Source organism: Heloderma suspectum, chromosome 1, assembly GCF_057233095.1.
Source record: "Heloderma suspectum isolate Gila_16-S chromosome 1, 16-S_ref, whole genome shotgun sequence".
Lineage (NCBI taxonomy): Eukaryota > Metazoa > Chordata > Lepidosauria > Squamata > Helodermatidae > Heloderma > Heloderma suspectum.
The window spans coordinates 333,304,559-333,332,016 of NC_139458.1; the positions used below are offsets into that span (position 1 = coordinate 333,304,559).

The 27,458-nt window shown below is 48.4% G+C and overlaps 1 protein-coding gene across 1 annotated transcript in view; it reads left to right on the top strand.

Moving 5' to 3' along the window:
* Positions 1–2,325: 2,325 nt before the first annotated feature.
* Positions 2,326–27,458, top strand: part of LOC146359515 (protein LEG1 homolog) — a 30,080-nt gene continuing 4,947 nt past the window's right edge. The window contains exons 1-6 of the mRNA XM_084816143.1: positions 2,326–2,498; positions 12,210–12,571; positions 22,043–22,129; positions 23,610–23,794; positions 24,298–24,428; positions 25,577–25,815. Of these exons, the coding sequence (XP_084672269.1) occupies positions 2,326–2,498; positions 12,210–12,571; positions 22,043–22,129; positions 23,610–23,794; positions 24,298–24,428; positions 25,577–25,815 (1,177 nt within the window). The remainder of the gene's footprint in view (positions 2,499–12,209; positions 12,572–22,042; positions 22,130–23,609; positions 23,795–24,297; positions 24,429–25,576; positions 25,816–27,458) is intronic.

Genomic DNA, 27,458 nt, shown 5'->3' on the forward strand with positions numbered 1-27,458 from the left:
GATCGGGTGGCTCCGAAACACCCTCTCCCCCTGAACAGGGCTCAGACTACACCATGGTTCAATCCACGGTTACGAGCTCTGAAACAGGAGGTGAGACGGCTAGAGTGCCGGTGGCGGAAGTCTCGCTCCAAAGACGATCAGACACGGGCTGGAGCTGTATCTTCAGCCTATCACGTGGCGGTGAAGGCAGCAAAAAAGGAATATTATGCTGCCTCTATCGCGTCCGCAGAGTGCTGTCCCAGGAGTCTGTTCCAAGTGGTCCAGAGCCTGGTCGATCCAGTGGCTCCAGAACCACTGGAGGATTCTAAGGCCTCCTGTGAGGCCTTGGCAAGGCACTTAGCGGATAAAATTGATCAGGAGTATTGAATAGGAGTGTTATTCCATGCGCTCTGGATACAGTTAGTGAGCAAGAGGAGGTCTGTGGCAAGCCAGTTTTGTGGGATCAGTTCCAGCTTCTTCCTTCTGATGAAGTGGACAAGGTGTTTTCATCTGTAAGGCCAACCACCTGCTTCCTTTATCCTTGCCCATCTTGGCTCAGTATGAGCTGCAGAGAGAGGTTGGGTGAGGGGATCAGGGTGGTGGTGAACGCCTCCCTTGAGGAGGGAGTGATGCCATCAGCTCTCAAGGAGGCAGTGATAAGAGCACTCTTAAAAAGCCCTCCTTGGATCCCCATGTTCTGAGCAACTTTTGCCCAGTCTTGGATCTGCCATTTTGGGGCAAGGTGATTGGGTGGGTGGTGGCAATGCAGTTGAAGGCACACTTGGAAGAAGCTGATTATCTAGATCCATTTCAGTCGGGCTTCAGGCCTGGGCATGGGACAGAAATGGCCTTGGTCGCCTTGTTGGATGGTCTGAGGAGGGCTCTGGATAGGGATGAATGCTCCTTCCTTGTTCTCCTCAACCTCTCAGTGGCTTTTGATACCACTGACCACAGTATCCTCCTGGACTGCCTGGAGGGGTTGGGCATTGGAGACACCATATTACGGTGCTTCCGGTCCTTCCTCTCCAGCAAATACCAGAGGATGCAATGGGAGAGGAGGTTTTGGACCTGTGGCCGCTCACTTGTGGGGTGCCACAGGGTTCCATCCTCTCCCCGATGCTATTTAACATCTATGTGAAGCCACTGGGGGCTATCATCAGGAGGTTTGGGGTGCGGTGTCATCTATATGCAGATGCCACGCAGCTCTACCAGTTCAAATCTTCACCAAGGTTGGCCATAGAATCCCTGTCCAAATGTCTGGAGACGGTGAGTGGCTGGATGGGGAGGAATAAGCTGAACCCTGACAACACCTAGGTACTTTTGGTGGGAGACAAGAGGAGGTTGGGGGATGTTGAGCTGGTGTTGAATGGGGTACAGCTACCCTTGAAAGTCCAGGTCCGCAGCCTGGGGGTCATTTTGGACTCCCAGCTGTCCATGGAGGCTCAGGTGTCAACTGTGAGCCGGACAACACTGTACCAACTCCATCTGATACGGCGGCTGCGCCCCTTCCTTCCCGACCATCTGCTCCCATCGGTAGTACATGCCCTGGTCTCCTCTTGTTTAGACTACTGTAATGCGCTCTATGTGGGGTTACCCTTGAAGACGGTTTGGAAGCTGCAGCTGGTACAGAATGTGGCGGCTCGCCTGATTAAAGGCAGCCGCCGGCGAGATCACATCACTCCATTGCTGAAGGAGTTGCACTGGTTACCAGTTGTTTTCCAGGCCAAATTCAAGGTGTTTGTTTTGACCTTTAAAACCCTATATAGTTCCAGCCCAGTGTCAGGAGCGCCCTAGCTGCCTCTTACAGTCCCCTCCAATAGCCAACTCAAGACACAGACGAAAAGGATTCTTTCCAAGGCTTTATTCCTTTTACAACTTAATGACTCTTTCAGACGCTAATCACCAGTGACTAAGCAAGGAATTGCACTGGGGTAGTTAGCAGAGTAGCCTAAGCTCCAGGCAAGGTAGTTGGTCCCCGTTTGAAGGAGAAGAGCGGGAAGACTCTGAACTTATGAGCTATGGAGAGGTCCTCCCTCTTACCCTTGGGTCCTCGGGACGCGACCGTTGTATTAGCACCAAGCGGGCAGAGCGCCTCCTCTCGGCACCCTCCATCTGGCGCTGCTCCCTGCATCTGCTCCGAGCTCCCAGCAAAACCCCCTCCCCCGCTCTCTCACTGCCAGGGTCACTAACTCTCTCAGGATTGCAGGCAGGAGGAATCTCTCCCTGCCGCTGTGCCTGTGAGAGATGAGCGAGCTCCTCTCCCACGGGCTGTTGCTCTTCCTCAGAATCAGAACTGCTCTGGGGCTCTATGGGCTCAGTTTCCACCCGGACATCATCCCTGCTCCCATGAGGCCCCCCCTCGTGCTCTCCCCCTGGGGTCCCAAGTTTGTGGGGGTTCAGCTGGTGGAAACACCGCAGCAGCAACGGAGCATGCACATTTTCAGTGGGTTCCCAGGAGCGCTTATCTGGCCTGTGCCCCTTCCAGTCCACCAGATATTGCAGGCGGCCACGAGAAAGGCGTGAGTCCAGGATCTCGGTGACTTCAAACTCCTCCTCCCCCTCCACCAGCACTGGCGGCGGTGGGGAGCCGGCTGAGCGTTGAGGGTCACCAGAAACCAGGGGGACAGCAAGGCCTGATGAAAACCAGGATGGATCTTCATGGAGGGGGGGAGAGCCAGGCGAAAAGCAACAGGGTTAATCTGGGCCGTAATCTGGAAAGGCCCCATGTGACGAGGTGCAAGCTTTTTTGCGGGTGAGTGAGAGGGGAGGTATTGGGTGGAAAACCAAATCTAGTCCCCCAGTTGCAGAGACGGACTCAGCTGGCGCCGCTGGTCCGCAGAGGCCTTGTAGGCTGTCTTGGCTTGCTCGAGGGAGTCCCGTAAGAGGTGGTGTACCGCTCGCAACTCCTCTAAAAATTCATGGGCCACAGGCACCAAAGAGGGAGCTAGGGTGGATGGGAAAGCCTTGGGGTGGTAACCAAACTTGGCAATAAATGGAGTTTGGGAGGTGGAAGGATGGCAGGCATTGTTATAAGCAAATTCTGCTAGAGGCAGCAGGGTAAACCAGTCATTTTGCTGGTAATTGACATAACAGCGCAAATATTGCTCCAGAGTTGCATTGGTGCGCTCAGTCTGACCGTCCGTCTGGGGATGGTGGGCGGAGGAAAGACGGAGCATCACCTGTAGAAGCCCAAGTAGCTCCCTCCAGAAATGGGCAGTGAATTGGGCCCCTCTATCCAAAATGAGACCTCGGGCCATCCGTGGAGGCGGAAAACATGTGCCACGAACAGCTCTGCCGTCTCCCTGGCTGTGGGCAACCCAGAGCAGGGGATGAAATGGGCCATCTTAGAAAACAAATCCACCACCACCAGAATAGTGGTCTTACCATGTGAAGCAAGGCAAGTCAGTGATGAAGTCAAGGGAGAGCAGTTTCCAAGGTCCTGAGGGGGTAGACAGGGGGTGAAGAAAGCCTGTGGGCTTGCATGAGGGGGCTTTCACCCGCTGGCAGGTTGGGCAGGAAGTGAAATAGGTCTTGACGTCCCGACACACACGAGGCCACCAAAACTCCTGCGTCACTCCGTGCAGGGTCTTGGCGAAGCCAAAATGCCCAGCGGTGGGGGAGTCGTGGCACTGATGGAGGACCTTCTCGCGGAGGGGTCTAGAAGGCACATAGACCTGGCCGGAATGGTAAAACAGGCCACCTCGCAGAGAGAAGGGGGTAGACTGGGGGGGGGCAGAGGCTAGCTGCAATTCCTCCACCTTTGTGCGGACAAAAGCATCCTGAACCTGTTCAGAGCGAAGGGGCTCCTCCCAAGAGCGAGGCACCGCAGCTGCTGCCAGACTCTGGGGGGGAGGGAGAATCAGAGAGGGGGAGGGATTCTCCTCACCCCCTGGCTGGAGGTCCGGCTTACGAGAAAGAGCATCTGCTTGTAGGTTGTCGGAGGCTTTTACATGGCAAATCTTAAGGTGGAACCAGGGGGGGAAAGTGACCACCTAATCTGCTGCTGGTTTAAGGCACGGGCTGTCTGAAGATGTTCCAGGTTGTGATGGTCAGTTCTGACTTCGACTGGGTGCTGTGCCCCCCCCCAGAAGATGACGCCCGGTCTCCAAAGCGGATTTGATGGCCAACAGTTCTTTCTCCAAGATGGTATAATTCCTCTCAGACATGTTCAGCTTCCTGGAGTGGTAGGCGCAGGGTTACAACCCGCCACCCGCCTGATCTGGCTGAAAAAGCACCACCCGCACCGCAAAGTCAGAGGCATCAGTTTGCACTACAAAAGGCTTCCTCGGGTCGGGATGTAACAGGATCAACTCAGAACTAAAAAGCTTCTGGGCTGAAAGGGTTAAAAAAAAAAAAGCATCGACTCAGAACTAAAAAGCTTCTTAAGTTCCTTGAAAGCCTGTTGGGCAGATGCCATCCAATGAAAAGGAGATTTCCTGCCGTTAATGATTCCGTGAGAGATGTCAGCCGAGCAAAGCTGGGCAGAAATTTTCTGCAGAAATTTGCAAAACCCAGAAAACGTTGCAAGTCCTTCTTGGTGGATGGAACCTGCCAGGAGAGGACAACCTGGACCTTTGCAGGATCCATCCTGATACCCTCAGCTGAGATAATATACCCAAGATAGTCCAAAGAGGTTAGGTCAAACGCACATTTCTCCAGCTTGGCATAAAGATGGTGGTCACGAAGGTGCTGGAGGATGGTGGAGACATGGTGCTGATGGTCGTGGGGGTCCTCAGAAAATATAAGTAAATCTTCAAGATAAACAATGAAGAAAGTGTCCAAATAGTCCCGAAGGCATTCATAAAAAATGAAAATGTGGGGGGGGGGTGCAGGTGAGCCCAAACGGCATCACTAGGTATTCGTATGCTCCGTACCGGGGGCCGAAACAGGTCTTCCACTCATCCCCCTCCCGGATGCGAATCAGATTGTAGGCACCACGCAGGTCCAACTTGATGAAAATCTTGGCTCGCCCCAGGCACTCCAGCATCTCCGGTATGAGGGGGAGGGGGTACTTATCGGGGATCGAGACCGAATTCAGCACTCTGAAGTAGGGATGTCAGAGAATTTCGCCACGAATCTCGGGGAGGCCGAATGCCAGCACATTCGGCCCCCCGAAATCGGTGGCAAAACGCTCTGCCCCCCTGCCCCCCCCCCGGGATGGGACTTACCTTGGGCGAATCTCCCTGGCGACGGCAGCTTCGGTGGCGGTTCGGCGGCGGTTCAGCAGTGGTTCAGCGGCGGTTGCGGCGGCTGCGGCGGCCGGTCTTCCGACTGGCTGCCGCCGCCGCCATTTCCAGTAAAAAAATAAAAAAAAAGTGAAAGGCTACGTAAAGATTTATGTAGTCTATCACGGCTACATTTTAAAAAAATACCGTGATAGGCTACGTAAATGTTTACGTAGCCTATCACGGCTGAGTTAAAAAAAACAACAACAACCACGCGAACGCAAATGGCGGCGCCCATGGGTGCCGCCATTTGTGTTCTTTATTTTGGCACGTCTAGTCTACGTAAACATTTACACAGATCACGGCGAAAATAAGGGGAACGCAAATAGCGTAGACACGATGATATTTGCGTTCCCCTTATTTTCGCCGTAGTCTACGTAAATGTTTACGTAGACTAGACATGCCAAAATAAGGAACACAAATGGCGGTGCCCATGGGCGCCGCCATTTGCGTACACGCGGGGTTTTTTGTTTTTTGTTTAACTCAGCTGTGATAGGCTACGTAAACATTTACGTAGCCTATCACGGCTGACTGCAGGAACGCAAACGGCGGCGGCTACGGCCACCGCCGTTTGCGTTCTCAGCTGGCCAGGATTCACGGCGGGAGGGACGGGGCGCCTCCCCCCAGGCCAGAATTTCAGGGGGGAGGGACGGAGCGCCTCCCCCCCACCGCAAATCAAATTTCGTAAAAGGTAAGTGACTTTTGTACATCCCTACTCTGAAGTCATGCACTGGGCGGAGTTCTCCCGTCTTTTTGCAAACAAACATGGTAGGGGTGCAGGAGGGGGAGGAGGAGTGGCGAATGAAGCCGCGGCTGAAGTTTGTGTCCAAAAACTCCCACAGAGCTCGAAGTTCCGGCTCCGACATCGAATACAGCTGGCCAGCGGGGACAGTAGATGGCACAGTCAAAAGGGCGGTGAGGGGGGAGCTGGTCGGCCTCCTTCTTGTCGAAAACATCCTGAAAAGCCGCATACTTCTCTGGGAGGATCACGGTAGCTGAAGAACTGCCAGAAGCAGATGAGGAGCGGGAGGAAAGGGTTAAGGCCTAGGCTGGGACCAGCGACTCGGTTGGGAGGCAATGCTGCCGGCAGTAGGGAGACGAGAACTCCACTTGCTGAAGCCCCCAAGAAATCTGAGGATTATGCTTAGAGAGCCAGGAAACACCCGGCACGATTGGGTAGTGGGGAACCTTGGCCAAGTGAAACTGAATCTGCTCAACGTGGGACTTGGCACGCAGAGTGAGTGGAGCTGTAATCCGGGTCACCATGCCCGAAGAAAGAGGACGCCCATCGATGGTCTCCACTGCCAAGGGGGCAGGAAGAGGCAGGGTAGGAATCTTGTGCAGGTGAATGAACATTTCATCCATGAAACGGGTCATAGCCACAGAGTCCACCTAAGCCAGGGACTCCACTCCACCCTACTGGGAGGAGCAGAGGTGAACATGCAATAGCAGATGGGGGGGTTGAAGAAGGCACCAACCTGGTGGGAAACTGACCCCCACACTGGAGACCCCCAACAGGCTTCGGGGGCAGCCTAGTCAGGCCTGGGGATGAGGAGGAGGAGGAGGAAGGAGAGGAGGAGGAGGCAGTGGGGCTGCCAGTCTGGCATGTCAGGTTTTGGCGAAATGTCCCAGCTTTCCGCACAGAAAACATCAGCACTTTGCGCGTGCTGCTCTAGTTCCTCTGGCAGCAGTGGGGCTCGGGTAGCTCCCAGCTGCATCGGAGTCTCCTCCGCCCCCACCACGGGGGAGGGCGAGGGGGCAGAAAATGTGGGGAAATGGCAGGAGGGAAATCTCAGCCCCCGGCACCACACCGGGTCTGCCGGCGCCCCTCCAGCTGACTATCTATCTGGAGGCAGGTCTGGATGAGGTCCTCCAAAGTAGGCGGGCTAGGCGTGCATGCCAACTTATCCACGATCTCATTATTCAAACTGTCCAAAAACTGAGCCACCGGCACGGCATCATTCCACTGTAAATCCTGCATCAGCAAGTGAAAAGTTTTTGCGTAGCTGGAAACTGAGTCCTTGCCCTGCCTGAGGTGGCAAATCTCCCGAGAAGCCATCTGTGTGCGCAGGGCGTCACTGAAAAATCTGGCCATCGCTGTCATGAAACCTTGATAGTCCCCTAGCAGGGGGTCATTAGCGAGAAGAAGCCCTGAAGCCCATTTAGCTGCCACACCTGAAAGTAGGTTAATGATAAAGCCCACACGAACCTGTTCCGTCAGGAAATCCTCAGGTCATAGGCGCATGTACAGCTCCGATTGGGCCCAAAAAATCTGAAAAAGTCCTTTCTCACCAGAAAACTTCTCTGGCAGAGCCACCGGGCACTTGTGGCGGGGGGGGGGGATCGGGGGGGTGTTGAGCAGCAGCTTGCAAAGAGTGCACGGCAGTCGTCAGTTGAGCAACTTGATCACAAAGAACCTGGTTCTCTTGCGTGAGAGTTTGCACCGCCAGGTCCATGGCACCATCCAGAGGCAGTAGGAGCAGAGAGAAAAAAGAGCAACGGGAGCTGTCAGGAGCGCCCTAGCTGCCTCTTACAGTACCCTCCAATAGCCAACTCAAGACACAGACGAAAAGGATTCTTTCCAAGACTTTATTCCTTTTACAACTTAATGACCCTTTCAGACGCTAATCACCAGCGACTAAGCAAGGAACTGCACTGGGGTAGTTAGCAGAGTAGCCTAAGCTCCAAGCAAGGCAGTTGGTCCCCGTTTGAAGGAGAAGAGCGGGAAGACTCTGAACTTATGGGCTATGGAGAGGTCCTCCCTCTTACCCTTGGGTCCTCGGGACACGACCGTTGTTTTAGCGCCAAGCGGGCAGAGCACTTCCTCTCGGCGCCCTCCATCTGGCGCCGCTCCCTGCATCTGCGCCGAGCGTTCAGCAAAACCCTCTCTCCCGCTCTCTCACTGCCAGGGTCACTATCTCTCTCAGGAATGCAGGCAGGAGGAATCTCTCCCTGCCGCTGTGCCTGTGAGAGATGAGCGAGTTCCTCTCCCACAGGTTGTTGCTCTTCCTCAGAATCAGAACTGCTCTGGGGCTCTATGGGCTCAGTTTCCACCCTGACACCCAGCCTATCTTAAGGAGCACCTCCAGCAACACCAGACAGGCTGCTTAACAAGATCAGCCTTGGATGGCCTTCTCTCTGTCCCATCAGCCAGGACAGCTAGCCTGGTGAGGACGAGGGAGAGGGCCTTCTCTGTGGTGGCCTCCACTCTGTGGAACTCCCTCCCTAGGGAACTCCGTCATGCCCCCTCTTTAATGAGCTTCCACTGCGCATTAAAAACATGGTTGTTCAGGCATTTGGGGTGGGTTAGGGTATTTTTAGCAATACGAAGTTTTTAATGTAGAATTGTATTGTTTTGAACTGTTTCTATTATTGTACATCGCCCAGAGTGGCTGGGTGACCAGCCAGATGGGCGATTAATAAATTTAATAAATAAATAAATAAATCTTACAATAAGACTCAAGAAAACCCAAATTCTGCCATTCAAACTCTTCAGCTGAGAACACAGTACTAAATTCCCAATGTATACACCTGCTGTAATTCCAATTGAACTTGCTCCATTGTCATGATGAAGAGGCTACGGGTGCAACCCTACGCATAGCTGGCTGAGGAACACTGGGCGTTGCAGGACTTTTTTCTGTTTATATATACATAGGATTGCGCCCTAAATAACCTGTCACCCTTGGTTCTCAAAATGGGCATTCCGACGGAACGGAGGAGCAGACTTGCCAATTCTCTCACTTGTTGCTTTAGTCAAGTTTTTGTTAAAAAACAAAACTTGTGCTTGAACTGGCCACTTTTATTTTGAAGCCAAAGGAAGCATACAGAGTTTATATCTGGGATGCTGGAAATTCCCTGCCACTGCTATTTGCCCCCAAAGATGTTATTTGCTCATTTGGGGGCAATTAGCGGCCAGGCGGGCAATGTTCGGTAGGGAACTGATGCAGGTCCCTATCCGGATCCAGACTGGAATCTCCTACGGTTGCCTTTTCTTCAGAATAAGAATGACGCATTTAAGCACACTTTTTAAAAAGCACGGAGAAAGTAATGGGCAGTTTGGCCCAGAGTCACCACTACTAAGAGATGGGAGTACCAGACCACGTTACCTGTCTCCTGAGAAATCTGTATGAGGGTCAAGAAGCAACAGTAAGAACCGGACATGGAACAACCGATTGGTTCCAAATTGGGAAAGGAGTACGACAAGGCTGCATATTGTCGCCCTGCTTATTTAATTAATATGCAGAGTACATCATGAGAAACACCAGGTTGGATGAATCACAGGTCGGAATTAAGACTGCCAGGAGAATTATCAACAACCTCAGATGTGCAGACGATTCCACCCTAATGGCAGAAAGTGAAGAGGATCTAAAGAGCCTCTTGTTGAGGGTGAAAGAGGAGAGTGCAAAAACTGGTTTGAAACTCAACATTGAAAAAACGAAGATCATGGCATCTGGCCCCAGCACTTCCTGGCATATAGAAGGGGAAGAAATGGAAGCAGTGACAGATTTTATTTTCTTGGGCTCCAAGATCACCGCAGACGGTGACTGTAGCCATGAAATTAAAAGACGCTTGCTCCTTGGGAGGAAAGCTATGGCCAACCTAGACAGCATAGTAAGAAGCAGAGACATCACCTTGCCGACAAAGGTTCATATAATCAAAGCTATGGTTTTCCCAGTAGCAACGTATGGCTGTGAGAGCTGGACTATAAGGAAGGCTGAGCACCGAAGAATCGATGCTTTTGAACTGTGGTGCTGGAGAAGACTCTTACGAGTCCCCTAGACTGCAAGGAGGTCAAATCAGTAGGGATGGGGGAGAATTTCTCCCCGAAACTTTGGGGAGCCGAGTGCCAATGTATTCGGCCCCCCGAAGTAGTTTCGGGGAGAAATTCTCCGCACCCCCCCGCACCCCCCCCCCCGGGATGGGACTTACCTTTCCCGAATGTCCCTCCCGGTGGTGGGTCCCGGCGGCGGTTCGGCTGGTCTTCGACAGGGGCAGGGGCGGCAGCCGGGCTTTCGACCGGCTGCCGCCGCCGCCATTCCAAGAAAAGCAAAAAAAAAAAAAAAACGCCCCCGTGATAGGCTACGTGACGATTAACGTAGCCTATCACGGCTAGATTTGCAAAGTCAGCCGTGATAGGCTACGTAAATCGTCACGTAGCCTATCACGGGTGACTTAAAAAAACAACAACAGCACGTACAGCTAATGGCGGCCCCCATAGGGAGCTGCCATTCACGTTCCTTATTTGGTCGCTGTAGTCTACGTAAAGATTTACGTAGACTACAGCTACCAAATAAGGAACGAAAATGGCAGCTCCCTATGGGGGCCGCCATTTGCGTACGCGCTTTTTTTTTTTTAAGTCACCCGTGATAGGCTACGTGACGATTAACGTAGCCTATCACGGCTGACTTTGCAGATCTAGCCGTGATAGGCTGCGTAAATCGTCACGTAGCCTATCACGGGGGCATTTTTGTTTTTTTTTACTTTTTATTTCGTGGCCGGGCGAGGCGAGGCGCCTCCTCCCCGGTCTGAATTTCGGCCGAGCGAGGCGGGAAGCCTCCCTCCGCCCTGAATTTCGGCCAGGCGAGGAGGGAAGCCTCCCCCCCCGGCCTGAAGTTCGGGGGGAGCAGCGAAGCTCCTCCCCCCCACCGCGAAGCAAGCTGCGAGACCAGGTAAGTGACTTTCGTGCACCCCTACAAATCAGTCAATCCTAAAGGAAATCAACCCTGAGTGCTCATTGGAAGGACAGATACTGAAGCTGAAGCTCAAATATTTTGGCCACCTAATGCGAAGAGAAAACTCCCTGGAAAAGACCCTGATGCTGGGAAAGACTGAAGGCAAAAGGAGAAGGGGACAGCAAACCAAATCAATAATTGTTACTGACACAGTTTAGTGCAATGCAATTTTAGCAAATTGAAGTTATTATCAGAGATAAGTTGTAATGCTATATTCACTTACCTGGGAGTAAGCTCCCACTGAATTCAATGGGACTTAGTTTTGAATAGGATTGTGCTGTAACAATGTTCATAATTCAAAAAACAAAAAGATGAATGGATGAGGCTACTTTGTTGGTGTATAATTTAGCATGCATGGCAAGACTCAAAGATATTTGTTTTGACTTGCGGAAGGTTGCTGGCACCAGATGACACAGTAAGCCATGATGACTAACATAAACCTCACTGCAGACCATGGCTTATCAGGGTGGCTTATTTTGGGTAAATAAACCACCATGGTTAATTCCGAAAAACAAACCACAATGGCTTAATATGTCATGCGAACCCAGTCTGTGACTGGGTTTGCAAGTCATGATAAGCCATGGTGGTTTGTGAGCCATGTTAGTGGCCACATCCGAACCCAGCATGGGTGATTCAGTGTGGGTTGTGTTTTGCCAACAAGCCACCCTGAAAAACCATGGCTTGTAGTGGGGTTGTTGAGGATAGTTCGTTCTCGGGGTGGCTTGTCATGACGTCTGAACCCAGCACCGTAGCTTCTCCCAAGAGGCTACAGAGCTGCTCGGCAAGAGCAGCAAAAAGCTTGTGCTGCTCTTCGCAATCTCACCAGTGCCGCCTTCAGCTTCTCCTGTTATTGACTGCCCCTCCACTGATGCGGAAACAGCACTTTGGAAGAGCCATTACTCATTTGCCAATTTTTTTTTTTTTAAGGTCCCTCAGAATTGCACAAATGGGGTTGTTTGGGGTTTTTTTAAATGTTTTTTTTTCCCCCTCAGTCTTTTGCAAGTGGGTTCCTAGGCTATAATGACCTCACTAATTGTGTCTGAGCTGGAACTCAGTCTAATAAGGGCATTCACCTTTTTCACTGACTCTGAAGGACTCCAAATTAGTCTCCAGCAATTTACCAAGATAAACATGTCAGGAAAATCCTGTTTTGGAATAGCCGTGACACCCCAGGAAAGAGGTGGGGTAACATAAGACAGTAATCCCTTCATAATGTTAGGTTATATGTGTTCCTTAATTGTTAAACGCATCCTCCATGCTCTCTGAGGCTCAGATACAGAGGCGTCCTGATCAACATGGGTTACATTTTCTCGAGAAAGTATCTTTGCCATCTCACCCTTTTCTTCCTGGCCACTGCTGCTTTCAGTCCAGCACATGAAGAAAACCTAGCTCAAGCGCCAGAAGACTATGATGGGGCTCTACCTCCACTGTGGCAAATTGCACCTGGAAACTTAGAAGATTACCCCAGACAAGGTAACAAAATTGTTATCGATTCCTGGGACTACAAAGAGAGATTGGGAATATACAAGATCTTGTACAACTCTGCAGCTAAATATTATGCTTCCTTTGAACATAATGATACTGACAATATCCTATGGGGAATGCCTTTGCATTATGGCTGGCAATACACAACAGGTATGAATAATTTCCTTACACTCTGACCTTTTAAAAAAGTAATCCATGTACATTATTCTAATGGCAGAAGTAGTATTTCAAGACTTACGGTTTTAAAAAATGGATGTTGGTGCTTTTTTGCTATGCATTTCAATGCAAAATCTATGGAACTAATTTGTTGCTGTAAGGGCACAGTCCTATGGGTTACACTCTCATTAGACAAAAGCCTCTGATACTGGAAGTTTCTGAGTAACAATGCCCTCCGGGGGGGGGGGGCAGCAGGAGCAACAGAGGCAATTTTTCCCTCTCCATCTTTTCCCTCCATTTCTCCTCCAAATGGGCCTCTGAACCTATCTACAGTAGCTGTGCTGCTGGAGGCAGGGCTGTGGTTGGAGAGGTAATAGGAAACACTGTATTCTAGCCTCTCGTCTCCCCTTCTCTCCCCCTGCCCACCAGAAATTTCCGTTTCAGACCTGTCCATGTTTCTCCAAGACCACTTTTGTGACCTTGGAAAACAACTGGTGCCGTTCTTTCCACCGCAGCTACGAGGGAGCAGGGGAGGGCAGGGGAGCAGAGTCAGACTTCAGAGTCCATAGCAGTGTCTATGGCCTTGGAGCAGGGACTCTGAATAACCCTATGGCTGATGGGATGTTCTCCTGGGACCATAACATTGCTCTCTCCTAGACTTTATTCATCAGAATGCTATAGTTAAGGAGTAAGCTCTCACCATGAGAATATCACCAAATAAACAGCTGTGAGTTGTCTATCCCGGAGTTTTAGTGTACATTAGCCCAAGGCTTTGCCTTTATTTATTTATTTATTTATTTATTCCATTTCTATACCGCCCAATAGCCGAAGCTCTCTGGGCGGTTCACAAAAATTAAAACCAAACAACACACAATAAAACAATTTAAAATATATAGAACATTAAAACCACAATATAACAATACAACCACAATAAAACCTAGCAGCAGTGCAGGAGTTTAAAATACAGATTTAAAACAACAAAGATAAAAATTTAGAAAGCTAAAATGCTAAAATGCCTGGGAAAATAAAAAGGTCTTCACCTGGCGCCGAAAAGAATACAATGTAGGTGCCAGGCGAACCTCACTAGGGAGCTCATTCCAGAGCCGGGGTGCCGGGTGCCACAACAGAAAAAGCCATCCTCCTAGTAGCCACCTGCCTCACTTCCTTTGGCAGGGGCTCACAGAGAAGGGCCGCTGATGATGATCTTAAGGTCTGGGCAGGCACGTATGGGAGGAGACGGTCCTTCAGGTAACCTGGCCCCAAGCCGTTAAGGGCTTTGAATGTTAACACCAGCACTTTGAATCGGGCCCGGAAATGGACTGGCAGCCAGTGCAGCTGGAAAAGTACTGGCGTAATATGAGCTCGCAGGCCAGTCCCTGTTAACAATCTTGCTGCCCTATTTTGGACCAGCTGAAGTTTCTGGACCGTTTTCAAAGGCAGCCCCACGTATAATGCATTGCAGTAATCCAGACGAGAAGTTATCAGAGCATGGATAACTGTAGCTAGGCTATCTCTGTCCAGATAAGGGCGTAGTTGGTATACCAGCCTAAGCTGATAAAAAGTGCTCCGTGCCACTGAGTTCACCTGTGCCTCAAGTGACAGTTCTGGATCCAAGAGCACCCCCAAACTACGAAACTGATCCTTTAGGGGGAGTGCAACCCCCTCCAGAACAGGTTGAATATCACCTAGCCGGGCAGACGAACCACCCACTAACAGTACCTCCGTCTTGTCTGGATTGAGTTTCAGTTTATTGGCCCTCATCCAGTCCATTACCGTGCCCAGGCACTGATTCAGAACAGCCACTGCCTCACCTGGGTTTGATGAGAGAGAGAGGTAGAGCTGGGAGTCATCTGCATATTGATGGCACCTCAGCCCACAACTCCGGATAACCTCCCCCAGTGGTTTCATGTAGATGTTAAACAGCATGGGGGATAACATAGAGCCCTGTGGAACCCCATGGCATAATTGCCATGGCACAGAGCAATAATCCCCCAGCACCACCTTCTGGAATCAGCCATCCAAGTAGGAGCGGAACCACTGTAGTGCAGTGCCTCCAACTCCTAACCCAGACAACCTATCCAGAAGGATACCATGGTCGATGGTATCGAAAGCTGCTGAGAGGTCCAGGAGAATCAACAGGGTCGCACTCCCCCTGTCCCTCTCCCGGCAGAGGTCATCCCACAGGGCGACCAAGGCAGTTTCCATTCCAAAACCAGGCCTGAAGCCCGATTGAAATGGATCTAGATAATCCGTTTCATTCAACAGTGCCTGGAGCTGTCCTACAACCACCCGCTCAAGCACCTTGCCCAGGAAGGGGATGTTGGCCACTGGCCTATAATTGTTAACATCCTCTGGGTCCAGGTTAGGCTTTTTCAGGAGTGGTCTAATTACTGCCTCTTTTAAAGCGGCAGGCACCACTCCCTCTCTCAAGCAGGAATTTACAACCACCTGGACCCAGCCGGACATCCCTTCCTTGTTTGATTTAATAAGCCATGAAGGGCAAGGGTCAAGCACACAAGTGGTCGATCAGACTTGGCCAAGCACCTTGTCCGCATCCTCAGGCCTCAGTAACTGAAACTCATCCAATAAAACTGGACCAGACGGTGCTCTGAACGCCTCTACCAATGGAACTGCATTAATGGTGGTGTCCAATTCATGACGAATCTGAGCGACTTTATCCTCAAAGTGCCGTGCAAACTTGTCACAGCATGCTACCGAGGGTTCCACCATCTCTCTCCCTGGCCCAGAATGTAACAGGCCGCGAACCACTTGGAAAAGCTCCACTGGACAACACTGAGGAGATGCAATGCTGGTGGAAAAGAACTGCCTCTTTGCCACCCTCACCGCCACAGAGTAGGCTCGATAGTGGGCTCTTACCTGTGTTCGGTCAGACTCAGCACCAGTTTTCCTCCACCTGCGTTCTAGCTGTCTCCCCTCTTGCTTCATTGCCCTCAGCTCAGGTGTATACCAAGGAGCTGGCTGGGCTCTGCTCAGAGGGAGAGGGCGCTTGGGCGCGATCGTGTCAACCGCCCGAGTCATCTCTGCATTCCACAGAGCGACCTGGGCTTCGACAGGAGCACCAGCCATACCAGCAGGAAAATCCCCCAAAGCCCTCTGGAATCCATCGGAATCCATTAATCTCTGGGGGCGGACCATTTTAATAGGTTCCCCACCCTTGCAGAGGGGAAAGGCCGCCAGGAATCTAAACCTCAGCAGGAAGTGATCTGACCATGACAAAGGGACAGATGTTAAGTCCTCTACTTTCAGATCACCATCCTCCTGCCCGGTCGAGAAAACCAGATCAAGCGTGTGTCCTTTTATATGCGTTGGGCCGATGACATGTTGGGACAGCCCCATGGTTGTCATGGTGGCCATGAAGTCCTGAGCTGCCCCGGATACAGCGGCCTCGGCATGGAAGTTGAGATCCCCCAAGACCATCATCCTGGGGGTCCTCAACACCAAGTCCGAGACCACCTCCTTCAGCTCAGGCAGGGAGTCTGATGGGCAGCGGGGTGGGCGGTATACCAACAGAATCCCTAATCTGACCTGGGTATCCAACACAAGGTACAAACACTCAAGATCTGCACTCGAATGAGCAGGAAGCCTGGAGAGGGAGATTGAATTCCTATAGACCACGGCAACCCCCCCTCCCTGACCCTCAAGTCGGTGTTGGTGCTGCACCGAGTACCCAGGAGGGCACAACTGGGAGAGAGTGACCCCTCCCAGTTCCCCCACCCAGGTCTCAGTAATACATGCCAGTAATACCTGCACTATAAAATACTGCAGGACAGTGTATGTATAATCTATAGCCAGTTTACATCTCTTGTCTAGTAATGCAGACACACACATACACAGAATTCAGTCTCAGCACTGGGCAAGCAGATCTGCTAGACAGAACTTGAAAAGCTCCCTTCACTTTCCAAACTGCTCTTTACTTCTTTTTATGAGACAGCAGGAATATTAACAATAATATCTTCCTGTTCTCGAAATGAGGAATTATGCATTATTTCGATGTGGGAAAACTAGGAATGTGCATTTGTAAAATCTTCATTATTTTTTCATTCGTTTTACATTTTAAAAACTTTCATAATTTTCTTCTGTATTGGTTTCTTTCATGTTTATTTAATTTTGGATTATTTAATTTGCATTTTTCCCTTATTCATATTTCAGAATTCATTATTTGCATTCTTTTTCTCTTCGTAAATTTGATACATTAATCTGCCAATTGGAACAAGTTTTTCTATCCTCTTTCAATAGTTTCTAGACAGATTTCAGGCTGCTTGTCAGGACTGAATTCTGCCCAGCAACTATTGCCATAGCATGCTTCCAGACAAGGCTTTTACAGTGCCATCACCCTGTTTAATTCACAGAATCTTACAGGGCATCCAGATGATGACATCTTTCACTTGTAGCGCTCCTATGTTTTCCTGCCACTTCTTCTGTCTCTTTCCTTCCTGCAATAAAAAACCATTAAGGAAAAAAAGATGGAATTGTTGCACAAAAGTTGCACAATTTGCACTTTTGGATTGTAAGTGCTAGGAGCCCTCCGTCTGGAAGCACTCAGAGACTGGAAGGTTTTGTTAGCTGATACGTGGGGAAAAAATGATTTAATGCACTGTTCTGTGTCATCTGCTGGGGAATCTGTAAAAAAATTTTTTTTTTTAAATAAAAGAAAGTTTTCTTTGGGCATATCCAATTCTGCCGCACCACTTACACCATTGATGTAGCTGCTTCCACTTGTATATTTGCGCTATTCCACTTTACCACAGTGCCATAGAAGTTATGTAGCAGAAAAGCAGGAAACTCTCCCCATTTAGTCTCAGATCTGAAACTGATGATACTGAAAACAGACGCAGAGGATTAACAGCCTTACAGAAAAGCGATTAGACCAGAAAACCCAAGTTCAAATCTCTGATCAGCCATGAAACTTACTAGGTGACCTTATAGATGCTATTTAACATCTATGTGAAGCCACTGGGGGCTATCATCAGGAGGTTGGGGGTGCAGTGTCATCAATATGCGGATGACACGCAGCTCTACCTCTCGTTTAAATCTTCACCAAGGTTGGCCGTAGAATCCCTGTCCAAATGTCTGGAGACGATGAGTGGCTGGATGGGGAGGAATAAGCTGAAGCTGAACCCTGACAAGACCAAGGTACTTTTGGTGGGAGACAAGAGGAGGCTGGGGGATGTTGACCTGGTGTTGAATGGGGTATGGCTACCCTCGAAATACCACGTCTGCAGCCTGGGGGTCATTTTGGACTCCCAGCTGTCCATGGAGGCTCAGGTGTCAGCTGTGAGCCGGACAGCGCTGTATCAACTCCATCTGATACGGCGGCTGCGCCCCTTCCTTCCCGACCATCTGCTCCCATCGGTAGTACATGCCCTGGTCTCCTCTTGTTTAGACTACTGTAATGCGCTCTACGTGGGGTTACCCTTGAAGACGGTTCGGAAACTGCAGCTGGTACAGAACGCAGCGGCTCGCCTGATTAAAGGCAGCTGCCGGCGAGATCACATCACTCCGTTGCTGAAGGAGTTGCACTGGTTACCAGTTGTTTTCCGGGCCAAATTCAAGATGTTGGTTTTGACATTTAAAACCCTATATGGTTCCGGCCCAGCCTATCTTAAGGAGCGCCTCCAGCAGCACCAGACAGGCCGCTTAACAAGATCAGCCTCGGATGGCCTTCTCTCTGTCCCATCAGCCAGGACAGCTAGACTGGTGGGGACGAGGGAGAGGGCCTTTTCTGTGGTGGCTCCCACTCTGTGGAATTCCCTCCCTAGGGAACTCCGCCATGCCCCCTCTTTAATGAGCTTCCGTCATGCATTAAAAACGTTGTTGTTCAGGGAGGCATTTGGGGTGGGTTAGGGTATTTTAGAAAATGTTTTTATTGTAGATTTTTATTGTTTTAAACTGTTTTTATTGTATGTTGTACATTGCCCAGAGTGGCTGGGTGACCAGCCAGATGGGCGATTAATAAATTTAATAATAAATAAATAAATAAATAAATAATCTTCATTTTAAGGAATTAAGGGTGCAATCCTATGCAGGTTTAGATAGAAAAAAGTCCTACAATTCCCAGCATTCCTAGGGAATACTGAGGGTTGTAGGACTTTTTTCTGTCTAAAACTGCATAGCACTGCACCCTAAATACATTTAATTAAATTAAAAAATGTCATGAAACATGTATTTTAACAGTAAATTATTGTAATTTAAAGAATCCTGGCATTTAAAATTTAACTAAGAGTGTCCAGAGCTACAGATTTATTTATTGTTTACAAATTCCCACTCAGCATAAATCTCTGGAACAGGCTGACATTGTCTCTTGTCTCTTGGTCTTCCGCTCACCTAGGTTTGGACTTCACAAAAAATAGCAAGCCTACCTTCACATTTCAAGCAACCTTCGATGCCAGCTTTAAAAGTTCTAACTAGAATATCCAAAACAAACTTCCCCGAGTCAAAGGTTTCTTCCATCCAGGACCTTGAACTTCCATTTGCTTCTCAAACCCTCCTACCGCAAAAGGCAAGACCGCTGGGAAATGGGAAGAATCCAGCAGGGCAGCACTATGAGAAATGGTGTTCCTGACTCACAGTTCTATGATATTCTAGAAACAGTAATTAAGAACACTCACAAATTTATTTGAGGTATGCTCCTCCCTCCATATGGATTTGAGAGACCCCAAGATAATAATAACTACATAAATTGGGCTCACCCTTTAAAATAACTAGGTAGGCTGTGCTTGCCCTAAATTCCACTCCTGCAGCTCTTAAACCATCTCTGGATGAGGTAAAATCCAGCACCCTTACCAGGGCTTCTGCTTCTGGATTCTTTGCACAATTAAGATGTGCTCCTTTACACAGGCTGACACAGGTTGTTTTGGGGGTATTCTCTTTCTCGGCAAATTCTATATGTTCCATTATACAGCCACTTGATGGTGTTGCGGTATAGTGGAATTGCGCATTTTCACGAGGCTTCTATGGTGAGATATTGCGGGATAGAGAGAAAATACTAGACTTTCCTCATCATGAAAAAAACCACAATAATGGTTACAAACAGCTGGAGAGGCCCGTTATCCCAAGATTCAGGATATCCCTATCTATAAACAGCAATAGGCCATCCCATTTTACTGGACAAATAATTAAAGATATTTGCAAGGCATTAGGTATTCAACAGAATTTCCATTGCCCCTCCCATCCACAATCAGCAGGGGCTGTAGAGAGACAAAATGGAGTTTTAAAGAATAAATTGGCAAAAATCGGTGCTGAAACTGAGTGTCTCTACATTAAGCAACCCCACCCCACCCCCGCTCTTTTCTTTGTGGGGTTATGATGGACTCCTTTACATGGCAGACACATGGTTCGAACTGAGGGAGTGCCTCCCTCCTTCCCTGGCATGTGTGTAAAGGAGCAGGGTGGGGGTGGTGGAAGGAGTCTGGTTTTCATCGGTTAACTTGTGCTGTACTGTTTCCTTCAGCCCCCAGGAAAGAGACGACTTACTTCTACGTACACATAAGATTGTGCTGTAGGTCTGCAATCCTAGACACACTTACTTGGGAATAAGCCCCAATGAACGTAATGGGGTGTTCTGAATCAACAGAGGATGTTGATTGTGAGCTTGGTGGGGTGAGGAGTCAGATCTGTCTCCCTTCATTGCAGGGAGGCATTTTACCCTCTTTTCCGTCTGATCAGCCTGTGATCAAAAAATGTGCTCAAGCATTTACATGGCAGACACATGGTTTGAATCGAGGAAAGTCTTTCCTCAGCAAGTTCATAGCACTACACCGGCATTACACACTGCCGATATGGAGCCATTAACTTTTATTACTGGTGTATCTCTGATCTTCTTGAAAGCCGGATAAAGGGCAAAATGTGCGGACGGCATCCTGGAGGTTGACAACATCATATAAAGAACACAGAAACCTCTGTGAGTGACTAGTCATGAGCGTGCAATAAATCGCTCATGTAGAGACGCCCTATGCTGGCTGGAGCTTATGAGAGTTGTAGGCCAAAACATCTGGAGGACCACAGAATGCTCATCCCTGCTGTATAAGATAGCGACAACACGGACACCTCTCATAGTGTTCTGTTTTGGAATAGTCATAGCGGCCCTTTGGGGAAATGAAATGCATGGTTTTGGTGTGGAATATGTGTCAATGGGCAAATGGCTTGATACATTGTAAAAGACCCCCAATGCTCAATGAGCCCTAACTGTCTAAATGGGATGGTCTTGCGCAGCATGGGGTATGTTTCTGAGAGGCAACGCTTTCCCAACTTCTCCAGCAGGTCTCACCCAGTGCTTGCAGAAACACAAACTCGGACGCCTCAGAGCAGGGTGCCAGGGCCCGGCTTCAGCACACCAGTGGGCCTTGTAAGTTATAGCCAGGATTTGATTCGAAGCAGCCTGGAAGAGTTTGGCCTGTTCAGCTACTACAATGTCAGAACCTGTGTGAGCTTATCTCTGTCAGTGTTCCCAGCGCAGAGCCGGGGGGAGTCACCCAACTCCCTGTCCGCCTGCTGGTCTGGCCTTGGCAGGCAGATACACCCAGAATCCCAAGTCCCTCTCTTTCTCTAACTCATGATGCAGGCTGCAATCCTATACTGACTCTGAGCTGAATGGGGCTTACATCTGAGTAAACATGTATAGGCTTGTGCTGTTAGGCTGTAATCCTATGTGTATTTCCATGGGAGTAAGCCCAACGTAACAGAGTAGGACTTACTTTCGGATAAACATGGATAGGCTTGCACTACATATAAATCATTTACCATATCAGTTCAAAGTAAATGGAGCTGTGATGTAATTGGATTGTTAATTTTTTGTTTAAACATAATTTTTATTCCAATAGGTTAAATCCAGTGTTGTGCAAGCAAATGTCTAGTCACGCAGTGGAACTCTCCCTGCCTCTCCTGCCCCTTGAAGGTCTCCCATGACCTATCAAATCTGGTCTACAGGATCCCCTTACCCTCTGGAGAAGATTTTGGTCCACTGCAAAGGGGATAGAAATCCATTCTGCTGATGGACGCTGCACTCAGTGGGAGATGCAATTTGGATACAACCCTATAATATGTATAGCATTTATCCACCTTATTTGACCATTTGCAACAGGATAAGCCATTCTAGAAACATGCGGCTGAGGTCAATAGGTAGATCTTGTTTCTTTTCCAAACAGAAGCCAGTCATATTCCTTGGACTGCAGCCTCCTTATGTCAAGATGGATGAAAAGAATTATAGCAGCCCCTCTCTTACGAGCACAGCCAAGGGCAATTGATAGGTCTTGTTCTCCTTCCAAACAAAAGTAAAATCAATTAATTATGAAATACATCTGCCATTCTATTCAGCAATTGTCAAGATCAAAACATCATAAACAAACAGCAGTTCTTCTCTTAGCAAAATCCTGTGTCAAATGTAAAAATGCTTGGTCATGTAGACGAATACAATGATATGTAATACCCTATTGGATTTCCTTCCAGGCAGACTAGCAGATCCCAGTAATGCCACAACATGTGGCCGTAAAGATGGAGACAATTTGTGCATATCCGTGCAGAGCTGGTGGGCTTGTAAGTATATGTTCATCATGTTCATGAAATGCCGCTTAGTCTCCAGAGTAATTCAGAATTTGCCATCCAATAGGACTTCGATAATGCCAAGTCAATTTACTATTACCTGACTTAACTGAGGAAGCTCTCATCATAGCACACATTTAATAGCAATTGCACCAAGCCACAACATTCTTATTTGTATGTGGGTTTTCCACCTGAGTAAGAGGTTGGGGAGGATTTGCTGAGTGCTAGCATACTAGGAATGAGTGTTTGTCCACCACTACCAAACCACAAAAGTTTTCAGCAGTCCTTCTTTAGATTTCAGGTGGTAGCCACAGGGAACACTAGCTTTCACAGCTCTGGGGTGCCTGGGGGCAAAATGGGCAAATGGGCAAAATGGAAACCTAGCAGAGCAACCTCCTGGTACTGCTGCCACAACGCCTCTGAGCCATGGGATCTCCATGACCACATATCCTTGCAGCACCACTGCATCTACTTCTAGATCCTTCTGTAAGCTTATTCTGTGTAGCCAGTCCATTGGCTAAAATTCTGTGTAGCTTTATAGATATTCACAGATGGAGCAAACTTGCAGGAGCACTGTTGCCAGCTGCTGAGTTCTTCTGTTATCCTGTTCTACAGAACATCTTCCAGAATGACCCGCATGTGGGGAAAAGAAGAGAGGGGAAAGAAGGAAATTGGAATGGAGAGAGCATAGAAGGCAGTGTGACATGGCTTAGCCTGGGAGAAAAGCATTTAAAGGGCGGAAAATAAAGTGTTTAAAAGATTACCAAACATCGTCCAGCATGACTGGTTAAAAACATTATGCCTTGTCATGACTGATGTCATGGAAACTGTACAATAGGTGTTTCTGATGATCACACAACCGCATTTTACATACATGCACCCACACACACAGGATCGCCGTAGCAACGGTGCCACAACTGAGGGGATTAGAATCGCATCTCATTCACACTGAATTACAATATGGATACTAAATACCCTCCAGTGGAAATGCAACATGAACACACAGGTATCATCTGTAAGTGAAGAATGGGAAGTGCATCATTATTTCTCAAAAGAACCAACAACAACAACAACTCATGCTTGTACATTAGTGACTCTAACTAAATTCTAAGAACTTTTCAACATTTTAAAGCTTGGCAGATACGATTTTGTTACCCTGACACTACTTAACATTTTTCTCCATCTTTTAACAAGTTGCATGAAATTTTATCGCTTCTGTTCTTTTACTTTTTATTATCCATAGAAATCCTGTGTGTGTGAATCAGTCCTCGTGCCACTGAAATTCTACAGATATAGTCCCATAGCCACATATTTGGGTGTAAGACAACTGAACAAATTGGGACTTAGTTCTGTCTAAACAGGCAGAGAATCAGACTGTATATAAACATCATTTTAATTAAGATCTTTTGAATGTGCTTCAGTTTCCCAGACATTATTTCAGCTAAATTTGTTTTACTACTGTTCACTACTCCAGGTATGAATTACTACCTAGCCATCATCCCCTTTCTGGGAGCACTGGATAGTGGAGTCTTTGGAGAGCTGCCATATGAGATAGAAATATTACCACCAGATGAGCAAAGCGCTGACTTCTGTCACACTGTTACTGAATGTAATACCCAGGCACCAAAAGTCATGTCTAGCTGGAGAGACTTCTTCAAGGTACTGTCGGTTTTTTTCCTGCTTACTAGATGGATATCAGACAGGTATTATTCTATTGCAATTGGCTCTTTCTCACCTGAACCACAAATCCAAGTAGACAAATGAAATGTTCACTAATGTTAAAAGAAAGAAAGAAAACCAGTTATGGTTTCCTTGTTTCCACACTTCTTGGAATAAATCCCACTGAAGTCAATGCCGCTTACTTCTGAATAGACACGTACAGGATTGCATTGTAAAGGATGTCAGCCAGAAGAAATTCCATGGAAGTAGTATGACCACAAGTATATATGATCAGGGAGGGCTGGCAGAGAGCAGGGGAGGGAGGGATTCATTTCCCAAGTTATTTCCAAATTTTAAAACAACAACAACAACAACAACAACAATAACAACAACACAGTTCATTTCCAAGACAGGCTGAGGAAAGCAAAGTCACCTATATCTATACCCTACCTAATCAGTCAAATTGAACATTCTAACACACACAGGCATTTTCCCTTTTTCAGTATCTCTTATCCACTGCACGGAACCCTGAAACACCCACAACTCTTTTCTTCTCGCAAGATGAAGCATTGAACTACATGTGGAAAGCTCATGTCCTCTCCAATACTTTTGCACTTCCCAAGTTTCGAAACCGGTAAGATAAAACTACCTAAGGTACCAAAGGCTTTTTTGCAGGTACCCTATCATGGGCATTTGTAAGACAGAATTAGCTTATGAGAAGTTGCCCTCAACTAATCACACATACCAGCCATTTCTACAGTAGTGCCCTCACCCTGCGCCCGGCTTGCCTAGCCATGGGGGGGGCTGTTGCGGGTGGTGGGGGGAGGACGGGACAAGGGCGAAGGCCATTGGCCTCCGCCCCTGGGGTCTCCAAGGGGCGGGTCTAGCCAGCCACTATTTAGGCCGCGCTGCCCCGCAGCCTCCTCATTCCGGCTATTCCGGGTTGTTTACTGGTCGTCCTATTTTGGGGGCCGGGTAGGAATTTTGGCTCCTAGCTGCATTGGTCAGGCTTTGGGGGTTTTGCCTACTTCGCACTGCAGTTCCAACACTGAGCTTCATACATTAAGCTAGCACTCAACGATATGAACTTCTGGTCACATAGCTGCACCGGCGGTTCAGGGCAGGCTCTCCACTGGGGGAGTGGCCAGGTGAGCATTTGTAGGCACCGTTTCAGGTGACTGGAAAGGCCCGAGGCTTCCGGCTCAGGGTTTTGTGGCCCCAGTTGGGAGATACGGCTTACCTTTGAGGCCAACCCTCCTCACCCACTCGGGTTCTGTGGCTCGAGGGGGGGTGACAGGGGAAGGTCTCCCAGCCCAGAACTGGGTATGTCCGATTGGTGGGTGAGGGCGGATGCCTCGCCACAGACAACGAATGCCTCACTCTACACCTGTCATGTTGGTCTTGTTGTGGTGTGCCCACCGGTGCTTTCTTCGCAGATTGTAATCTATCAATAAATGTGGCCCTGTTTATCCCAAATTGATTGGTGTCATCTCGTCATAAGGTACCAAAGGCTTTTTTGCAGGTACCCTATCATGGGCATTTGTAAGTCAGAATTAGCTTATGAGATGTTGCCCTCAACCAATCACACATACCAGCCATTTCTACAGTAGAGTACAATGCGTTGTCAGGGAGCGACGCAGGTAGCAGTCAGGTGCAATGAAACATCTCTGTGAACTTGTACTCACTTACATCAAGTCAGAAACCATTGATCCTGTTGGTAGCGGAATGAATACTAGATGAATTGAGGTATGATCTCACTTTTTCCCCCCTCCCACATTTCAGACTACCGTACCTCAGTGGTGCTGAAAGCAGCTTTGGAGAGGCCTGGAGTGCTGCAGTTGATTTCACTGCAGCAACACGTTTTCCTACGGACCAGATCGCTATAAACTATTTCCTGACTGGATTACCACCTCGAATGCTTCTGGAAGGAGACAAAGGACCTGCCATTGCAGACTTCACACCTGTGCAGAATAAAGTGCTGTTTGCTGTTGAGGCTCTTCACAAGGCAAATGAGAAAATGGGTAGGAGCTTTGAACGAGCACATCATCCATATTTACTGCATTATATCCATTTACAGATGCAACATTAATTCAACAGTTGTCTGGGACCGTTCTGAGGGATGACCCCAGTGTCTTCCAGCCACCTCCACACTATGCAATATAGCTGTATATGCAAACTGAACAGTGGCTCAGTTCTTAGTTATTCCCACTGCCACCCTCTGCTCACCAGGCTTCAGACTGTCCACCTTTAAAACATCTTTTAAAGCACCTACGGTTCTTTGTCCATTTCAGTTTCAATTACATTTTAAACATTCATTGGTTGCTTTAAAAAAAGAAAAATAAACTAGGCTCAGGCCCGAAGTCTACGTTACACCAATCATGCTAATGTTAAAGTATTTCTCAAGCGTACATTGCGGGTGTGGCAGAGAGGGGGCTTTTCTTTAACCCTTTGCACCCACTGTGGTCATGTTTCAGATTGTGGGGCCCACACCTCCCATTGGCACCTCACACCAAGCTCAAGTTAGCCCTTACAACAGCTGAGTACTTTTTCATCGGAGCAAATATACACCAAATGTGGACTCATGCATAAAAATGCTTTTCAGATAGATGGAGGCATGTCATATATCTCTGGGTAATGTGTAATGCCTATATAGCAGACTTTCTGAAAGGTACGGCCAGAGCAAAGCAAGAAGAGGGAATGCAATGGCATGCTGTAGGGACTGCAGCTGTACCAGACGGTGAAGGAGGACATTCCTAATGTTCGTGTTTGAAGAAATCACAATTCTCATCTTGTGCCTGGCAGTCATGGGATAGTTCCCTGTCTGCAGATTAAATATCCGCCTGCCTTGGGCCTAAGAAGACATGCACTCTTCCAATGTTTCATGCACTATTAGCATATCCTGCATTATATCCTTTATCTTCAATTGCTGGGCATGGACAGATAATAGCCTGGTCCATGCAGAATGCTCTGCTAGAGCTCACTGATAAGATTGGCGCATGCCCCATGTAACTCAAAAAGAAACTATGCATACCGTTGAAAGTTTTATCCTGCTGCTTATGACCAAGCAAGCACCTGTAGTGATGTGAAAATAATTCCACCAAGCTGCTCTTGAGTAGCATGGAAAGAATGCAGTCTACCAGTATCTGAAAACGATCACTATGGGTTGTATCCCGTCCTGGCTGTCTGCCAGTAGAATGGAAACTATTGGTGAAACGGTTCTCCACTCCTCCCCTGCCCCCTGCCCACAGCGCCCCACGTGACTCATCTGCTCCATGGGGACAGGGGACAGGGAATTTTCAGTGGTGTCACCTAAGCTCTGGAACTCCCTCCCTTAGGAGGCTAAGGCCATGCTGGCTGGGGATGCTGTTTTTCTCTTTGCTGCTCTAGTCTTAATACATGATATCTAACTGATATATGACTACATATGTTTAGGGGGTTTGCTTGCCGATTTTTATTGTTCTAGTTTGCTTTTGTGTGCCTCTTTAAGGATTCCTTTTGGAGCCAAATGACAGCATAAAAGTATCAGTATAAGCTTGTTAGTATAAATCATTGAGTGTGTAATTGCCCTGTACATGATAAATTATTGTATAGAAAATCAGTGTTTACCATATAAACTTCAGTGTATTCATAACAACAAAACAGACAACAAAGGCAATGACACAGA